Source organism: Orycteropus afer, unplaced genomic scaffold (genome assembly GCF_000298275.1).
Source record: "Orycteropus afer afer isolate SDZICR_OR568_19922 unplaced genomic scaffold, OryAfe1.0 scaffold00196, whole genome shotgun sequence".
Lineage (NCBI taxonomy): Eukaryota > Metazoa > Chordata > Mammalia > Tubulidentata > Orycteropodidae > Orycteropus > Orycteropus afer.
The window spans coordinates 925,757-934,809 of NW_006921783.1; the positions used below are offsets into that span (position 1 = coordinate 925,757).

At 43.3% G+C, this 9,053-nt stretch overlaps 1 protein-coding gene across 1 annotated transcript in view; it reads left to right on the forward strand.

The window, feature by feature from the left end:
* Nucleotides 1–8,204, forward strand: part of YPEL2 (yippee like 2) — a 43,345-nt gene extending 35,141 nt beyond the window's left edge. Inside the window, exons 2-4 of the mRNA XM_007947857.2 lie at nt 4,182–4,225; nt 4,905–5,013; nt 8,115–8,204. Of these exons, the coding sequence (XP_007946048.1) occupies nt 4,182–4,225; nt 4,905–5,013; nt 8,115–8,204 (243 nt within the window). The remainder of the gene's footprint in view (nt 1–4,181; nt 4,226–4,904; nt 5,014–8,114) is intronic.
* The last annotated feature ends 849 nt before the right edge of the window (nt 8,205–9,053 follow it).

Below are 9,053 nucleotides of genomic sequence, written 5' to 3' on the forward strand. Positions count from 1 at the left end.
TAAGGCACTTGACTGCTAACCAGAAGGCTGGCGGTTCAAACCCACCAGCCACTCCTTGGAAGGAAAGTTGGGCAATCCTACTTCTGTAGTGATACCACCTTGGAAACCCAAGGAGGGGTTGCTTTGAGTCGGGGCCGACTCAACGGCATATAACAACAACAACTGATCTGGTACAGCCTGGTGAGACCCACAAGACTATGGCTCCTAGTTAGCCTTCAGGTCTGGAACTGAATTCACACCTGTGACTTCCAGCCAAAGAATAGACAGGCATATAGGGTGAACATTCACATCAGGTAGACACGCTCGTTAGAGTGATCAGTTGTGGGAAAACAGAAGGGCAGTGTTTGCACAGGGAGATAGCTCAGGAGGCAGGAATGCATAGGAAAGAAAAACACAAGGAAGAGATACCAACAGGAAGGAAGTGGAAAGAGAGTTGTTACATTATGGGGAATTGCAGTCAGTGCCATAAAACAAAATGTGTATGAACTGCTGTATGGAAAATGAATTTGCTCTCTAAACTTTCACCCAAATCACAATAAAATTAAAAAAAAATTATAGTAGAGTTCAGAAATCCCAGTCAGAGAATGAGATGTACCAAATGCAACAGCTTCCCACAGGCAATACGTGTTATTTCATGTCTCCTGTATACAAAGTGGGAGCTCTGGTGGTGTAGTGCCTAAGGCATTTGACTGCTAACCAGAAGGCTGGCAGTTCAAACTCACCAGCCACTCTTCAGAAGGAAGGCTGGGCAATGTACTTCCATAGTGATACTGCCTCAGAAGCCCAAGGAGGGGTCGCTGTGAGTCGGGTCCGACTCGACAGCAGTGTGTTTGGTTTTTGGTTTATTTTGTATACAAAGTGATTGCATTGCCAGGCGTATAATGGTGTAAGTACATATATAACATACGTATATGCCATATGTCTTTATAACAAACCAAGAAAAACCCACTGCCTTTGAGTCAATTCTGACTCATAGTGATCCCCATTGGGTTTCTGAGGCCATAAATCTTTATGGAAGTAGATTGCCCAGTCTTCCTTCTGCAGAGTGGCTGGTGAGTTTGAACCACCAGCCTTCTGGTTAGCAGTCAAATGCCTTAGGCACTGTGCCACCAGAGCTCCTTTATGTCTTGATAGTCACAGTAAATACTTTTGTTACTAGTGTATGTATGTATATTGTACTTTCTATCTAAAAAGTTTACTGTGTAACAGTGTATACTTCAACTCATATACAGCAGCATTATTGCACATCTCTTGAATATTGTAGCATATGTCTCTGGTTTAATCTTCTTTTGAAAATATTACCATGGCTCCCAGATGCAGCAAAACCAGTGCTAGTGGTAGCAGCAAGAGGTAAAGAAGAAGTATCAATTTGGAAGTGAAATAAAAGGTTATTAAACAACAAGAAAGTGGAAAATCAGTAAATGATATTGTTCACAATTTAATGTTGCATTCCAACAACCATAACAATCTTCAATTCATGAAGCTAATAAAGGATTGGCTCCACTCAGTGCTACAAGGTTAATGAAAATGTGGGAGGAAGCTGTATCAGATATGAATAAATTGCTGATGACATGGATTGAGGACCAAACACAAAAGTGGATCCTTCTCAGCACGTGGACAATCACTGCTGAGGCCTAAAGCTTGCTTGAGATGCTTGAAGAAAAAGCAAGACCACTCTACAATATGGTGTTCACACAGTGTTCAAATCACAAAACGTCCTATTTCATACAATGTATCATGGACCTTAAGTGACATGTGACTATATTGCAAAATAGCATACTACTATCTCCTACTTTTTTATTACAAAATAAAGTTCAGGTACAATGACCAGAATACTCATTTTTTTGCAAAAGAAAAATACATAGCTTATCTTTACATTTTTAGGTGCTTTGCTGTAAGTGAACCTCTTTCTTGTTCTCGATCTCATTACAAGAAAATGATAGACTCGTTATTGACATCCCAAGGGATATAAACAGTAGTCCTGATATGCTAAAAGCAAAGGCAGAAGGTCAACACCTTGAGTGAAAGAAGCCAGACAAAAAAAGGCTACCTGCTGTATGATTTCATCTATGTAAAATTGCAGTCAATGCCAACTATATAGTGACATCTGTGGATGAGTAGGAAGGGAGTAAGGAGGGGAGGGAGAATGGATTACAGAGGATCAGGAGGACACTTGAGGGTGGGGGCGGGGGATATGCCCATAATCTTGATTGTGGTGAAGCTTTCATAGATGTATATTGATATCAGAACTTACCCAATTGTTCAATTTAAATATGTACACTTTATGATATGTCAAATTATACCATAATAAAGCTGCTTAAAAACAAAACAAACATAAGAAATAGAGATGATTCACTCATGCAGTTTATTGTGTGCAAGACTAATATACCATGTACTGGAAGAGAGTTCTGAGAAAGATTGAAGACCTGGCCTCAAAAGAGCCCACAGTTTATTGAGGGAGTTGGACAAATAAACAGTTTAAACCTAGGATGCTGAGTGCGAAGAAAAACAAAAATGCAGGGAACAGGAGGAGTCCAGAACATTGGTGCCATTGGGTGTCTGTTCTGGGGAGAGGTCAGGGAAAGCTTTACGAAAGAGGGGAACCCAAAAAAGGTCAGGGCTGGTCAAGGGAAGGAACCTCTCTGTCAGAAGGGACAGTGTGAGCAAAACTGGTGGGATTCCAGTTCCAGGAACTGCATGTGGTTCGACCTGACACAATGGGAAAGCAATAAGAGGCGAGGCTGGAGAAGTTGACCAGGCCAGATCACGAAGGGCTTTTGCTACCCTGACAGTCCTTGATCTCTCCAAATCTGTGATCTTGGGACATGGTCCCATCCAAACACTTGGCTTTTCCAGGTTCCAGGTTTTGAGGCTGTGATACTCATAGCTGCTCAGTTCTAGCCTGGGAGCTCTTACATTCCCTAGGGATGTTTCAAGACCCAAAGGAAAGAGAGAGTTGGTTTAGATCTCAGCCTTGCAGCTGCACCTGGAAGTGAAGGCTTCTATTGCATTTGAATGTTGGAGGCAACCAACAAACCAGTCGCCCCAAAAACAGTTTTTCCACAAGTGAAGAACTTTGCCTTTCTGACTGGCGGCACTGAACCCTGAAGTCCTGTGTCTGGCAAAATGACTGTCTCGTGTGCAGTGGTCTGTGCCCTGTCTTGTGCTCTCCTACCTTCTGGTCATCTGTTAACCAGTCAGCCCTGAATTATTTCAGCCACTGAATAACAGAGGTCATGGTAGTTGCTTTGCTCATTCATTCATTCATTCTAGATTGGCTTTGCAGAGAAAACTAAGATGTTTAATTCCGGATACGATTGTCAGACCATATTAAAAATGCAGGCAGCAATGCAGAACATGGTTGGCTCGTGTCAGCCAGACGTCCCAGTGTAACCAGAGCAGGAAGACATGGAGGGGGCCTGTGTTAATGGAAGTAGATGTCAAATTGCATGGCAAGCTCTGGCTCCTGTTTCAGCTGCCTTACCACCCTCCTGCTGGAAGAAAGCAGCTCAGGTTTAAACTAGAGTTTAAAATGGGATTCCTGCTTAATGAGCATTTCTGTGATCTAACGATCAAGTTGCTTACATCTCAAAAGGAGAGCACCCATGCTCGAATTTAGGAGAATTGTGACTCATGGCATCTAGGGTCGACTAGAAGGGGAGATGAGTGAGAGGTGAGGATTTGGTAGCTTCTTTGTGTTGGGGCTTCTTTGCGTGCGTTCTGCAGAGCTGAACCGAGAATGTGAACAAAAGCGAGTGCCTGCATTGGTTTCCATGCCCTAGCCAATCTTAGGAAAGCTGTGACCTGCACAGATGGCTCCGATCAAGTGGGATCGGGAAAGGCCAATTTGGATTAATTATCTCAAGTGGATTAATTATATCAGGAGGTGCTAGGAGAGAATAAGTTTTTGATGATGCTGTGGACTTTGGTGTGGTTTTATTTTTCACATTGTCACCTGGGCTGGTGGAAACACTCCAGGTGTGGGCGCTCTGAGCTCCGTAACTGTTTATTCTGCCTGCTCCTCCCCCCATGCCATCTGCCAGCTGGACTGATAACTGGCCCTGAGCTCCCTTTTGCTGTGTCAATTCTGGAAGGTCATGATTGTTGTGATTTGGGACTGATTTCCGGAATGGGTGGGTGAAGTGGATATCTAACTATGGATTTGTTTTCTTACATTTCAGTCGTTCCAAGGAAGTCAAGGACGTGCATACCTCTTTAATTCAGTGTGAGTGTCTGTAAATGGTGCATCCATTTTTTATGTAAATTTCAAGGTATGGGGCAAAACAACCCTGGACAATAATTAAACAATGGTCTCTGCCTTCTCTGCCACAATTAAAAACTACATAGAGTATGACTCTCCCCAGGTCAGTCACTTTTGGGGAATTTTTTGGGCAGCATCTTTGGCTAAAAATAATATATCCATGTCCCTCAGTAGGTACATTGGGATCAAGGCAGAGGCTGTTCATCTTAGCATCTTCAGCTGCATTTAGTCCTCGTGATGTGGTTCTCATTTAACTAAGATTTGAGTCCCTGGGCTCATGGCTATAGACTTCACACTTTGGATGGTCGTTTGTTCCCTTAACTGATAAGGTTAAAAGCATCTGTTAGAAAAATTACATAAATTACATACAATTACATAAATTCCAAGCCAAGTCTCAGCCATGCAGACTTATTTTTAGTCAACCCACTGGCTCAGAACTTCAAGATATGAAATTCATTCAAATGGAGACATTTCCATGTGACTATATTTTGGAGTTATCAATATCAGTTATATACCACGCTTTTCTCAATGTTGTCTTCTCAGCCTTGTCCAGTTAGTTTTTTGTTGGAAGCTCAGCTGGAATGACTGGCTAATGATGGACTTGTGACTGACTATCTGCTCTTTCTTTCTGTCTCTGGTGTAGAGTTAACGTGGGCTGTGGGCCTGCAGAAGAGCGAGTGTTGCTAACAGGACTGCATGCAGTTGCAGATATTTATTGTGAAAACTGCAAAACCACTCTGGGCTGGAAATATGTAAGTACTCAGAAGTGTAGGTGATGGAGAGAGGCCTAGGAAGGGAAGAGCTGACAGCCTGATAGTAGAACATGCTCTCTTCTTGCTTCCCGTGACCATGTGGGTCTATCTTAGGCCGAGTCAGGGAACTCAGCTCGAAGAATGGATCCTGGCACACTCGCCTGACTGCCAGCCTCATTCTTCGCTTTTCACTGGCACCCCCTTCCTCCTACAACAAAATAAAAAAAATAATAGCACATAGCGTATTGACATAAGGCATGCATTATTTTGTTTACCCTTCACAGAAGTCCTAGAGGGTAGGTACATTATAAAACAGGTTGTATCCCTGTTTTGGGAGCTCTGGTAGCGTAGTGCCTGAGGCATTTGACTGCTAACCAGAAGGCTGGAAGTTCAAACCCACCAGCCACTCCTTGGAAGGAAGGTTGGGCAATCTACTTCCGTAGTGATCCCTCCTTGGAAACCCAAGGAGGGATCACTATGGGCCGTATCCAACTTGACAGCAGTGAGTTGCTTTTTTTTTTTTTTAATCCCTGTTTTATAAATGGAGAAACTGAGGCTTACGGAGGTTAAATAGTATGTCCGAGATTATCTAGCCATTAAATGATCGAGCCAAGAATGAAATCAATTCAGTAGAGCCCATACTGTTAACCACTCCACTTTGATTCTCCAGTAAATGTTCCTAGAACATCTTCTAGTTCCTAGGCTCTGTGCTAGGCACCATCAAACATTATCTTAATTAATCTAAACACACATACCACAAATACACACACACACACGCACTTTTATTAGACACCTGTTTATTGAAGACCTTGTGCCAGACAATCTTTTAGGCACTAGTGATACAACAATGAGCAAAACATATGAACCTCTCTGCCGCCATTAAGTTTATCTCCTAGCAGTGGGAGAGACAAGCAATAAACAAAATATAAGCATATTATAGTGTATATTTGATAGGTATAAAGTACTTTGGGAAAAATAAAGCAGGGAAAAGGGGCAGAGTGAGTGATAGGGTTGGAGTTGTGATTTTAAGGAATGTAGTCGGGAAAGACCTTGCTGAGTTGAGAAAAAGTGATAGCTGTTCTGGTTATCCATGGAGTCAGAGGACTGGCTAATGGAAAATCTTACATAGCCCTTCCTCGATGCCTCCTTATTGTCCTGAGCATCAAGGAAGGGCTATGTGAGAGTTTCCATTAGCCAGTCCTCTGACTCTATGGATAACTAAGAATGGCAGTCATTTTTTCTCAACTCACCTAATATGTATTCATCACCTCTTATATGCCAGGCCCAGTGCTCTGTTTTTCTTCTACCTCTCACAACAATCTTGCAGAGTAAATATAATTATCTCCATTTTGCAGATAGGTGATTGAATGATGGGAAGTGGTAGAATCTGAATTCAGTCTTGGTGTTTAGACTCCAGATCTAGTGCTCTTTCTCCTGGAGTCTAGTTCTGACTGATGCCTGTGAAGCTTAGAGCTGTTGAATTTTATTTTTCCTTTTGTTTTTTGCTTAGTAAAGATGCCCTCATTCTCCTGATTTTGCATTCTTCTCCCCTTAACCTTGAACACTCTAGTATGTGACAACAGGTCATTCCTGATCCTGTTCTTCTCTTCTGTTGTGTGTACACACACACACATGCACACACGGAGCTGGGGAATAATGAAGTGTCAGGGAAATTACTGCTGAGCCCACAGATCTTGTGGTGTGTGATGTGTTTGCATATTCTCATTTCCCTGCTTGTCCCTTGTCCATTTTGTGGAATAATTGCCTCTCAAAACAAGAAACCCAAGTCTGAAGTCTTTTTCTAAAACTCAGAGCCCCTGAGCTTTCGAGCAAGAGATGTAGTTCATACAAATGCTTTCCTACTGTTGACAGTAGGATTGGATCCTTACTAATTCAAGGGACTCGACAGGAAGAGCTGATGTCTACCCTTGTGCACATTGGACTTACTCATGTAATGATTCCGATGACTGGTGTTTTTCAGATGATACATCAGGGTGTTCTTATGGACCTATCTCTGTAAATATAATAGCTCCTTTATCTTGCACCTATGCAGGACTTCATTCTGTGGGGCTTATTAGAAGGAGAGCCCACAGTGCTGTAAGTTTAGAAAGGTAACCTGCCAGGTGGTTTATATTGAGCTTTCCCTTGGGAATCCTGGCAGTAGAATGGGTCCGGAGGGCTGCCAGCTTCTCCAGTCTGGAGTTCATACAGTTCCTGTCTTCCCTGGAGAGAGGCAGTGAAGGGAAAGCAGACTTAACATGTCTGACATAGAAACAGCAAGATAAACAGAATAAAAAGGAGACCACTTGGCTTCACAGTACTTTGCTTCTCTTGCCGAATGCCTTTTCTCTAAGCATAAGAAAGTACAGTTTAAAGTGTAATCAGACTTTCCTGGGTTCCTAGAAACTGGTGGGGTGACATAGAATCTTTATGTGGATATATCTATAGGGAATGCTTATGGTTAACATCAGAAAGCAAAATATCCCCTAAGGTTTTATATACGTATGTTTATGTGTATATATGTACACACATACATAAACACACATGCACTCATTTACCGGACAGCTGTTTATTAAAGACCTGTTTGCCAGGCAATCCTTTAGGCATTAGTGATACAACAATGAGCAAAATATGACAATCTCTGCCTCTGTTAAGTTTATCTCCTAGTAGTGGGAGACACAGGCAATAAACAAAATACACACAAATTACAGTGTAGGTTAAGGGTAAAGTGCTTTGGGAAGAATAAAGCCAGGAAAGGAGGCAGAAGGAGCGGTAGGCTGGAAGCTGTGATTTTGAGGCATATAGTTGGGAAAGACCTTACTGAGATAGTGACGTTTGAGCAAAGACTTGAATGAGCAGATATCCTGCGGAAAGTTTATTGTAACATTGAGAAAGTGTTGTCTGCATCAGTTATGCAGGTAAGTGAAGGGGACTTGGAGTGCTTGAGAGAGAGAGGAATTCTCCCAGTGAGTCTGGGTGGAACTGAGACCCAACCTCAGTAGTCTTGACCCTGTTATCGGGACTGCCTCTGCTTCTCTGCTACCAAAGTCAACTGCTTATCTTTGGTCATTCAACATCTTTTCTCTTCCTCTGTTTTCTAGGAACACGCCTTTGAGAGCAGCCAGAAGTATAAAGAAGGCAAATACATCATTGAGTTAGCACACATGATCAAGGACAATGGCTGGGACTGAAGGGAGAAGTCCCCCCAACCCAATGTCCATGTGAATGCCATCCAACTGAACATTCTACCCAAGCGTGAGAGAGTGACTGAACACTTGGTTCCATCCATTTAGAGGCCTTGCCATCTGGGGCATCCTCCCACCCTGATGACATCTTTCTGGTGACTGGCCTCTAAATTGCTGTCTCTCTGTCTCTTTGCTTTGTATCTGTTTGTGAGTTGATCCTGGCTTCTCTCTCTGTTCTAATGTTGGCTAAAAACAACACAACAAAAGGAACAGATGCCCGACTGCGTGGTGGCAGCCCACTTTGATAGAGGCCCCAGGGCCCATGCAAGAGCTGCCCAATGGCCTCTTGTCAGGAGTGCAGTGGCACAGGAGTGAGAGGAAGAAGGGAAGAGGGGAACCCTGAGGGTCCTGGGAGTGGTTAGGGGGTGGGAGGGTGGGAGTAGGGACAAAATTGTGCTGCTCCTAGAGACCTGTTCATCTAGGCTTGAAATAATCAACTTGTCTAAAAGGACAAAGAGAAAAATACCTCATGACTGCATTCTCTTCGACCAGAAGCTTCTGTTCCTGACACCAAATGTGCAAGGTTAGCAGATGAGCACAAGAAGTGGCCCTGATTCTAGCTGATGAGGCAAGGCCCTGGTTCTCCTGGGCTGAGTTGGGGAGTGTCCGGCAACCATCGATGAATTGGGTGGAAGCCAGATGGGTTTTGATGACTCTGATGCCTTGTTGTGCCTCGGGGTTCTCTTCTTCTTTGCCTCTTCAGCCACTGTAGGTGAGGGGAGAGGGGACTGCCATTTGCCATTGGGTGCAAGATCCAAATATCCCAAAGGCTTTGACTACCAACCAAGTAACATC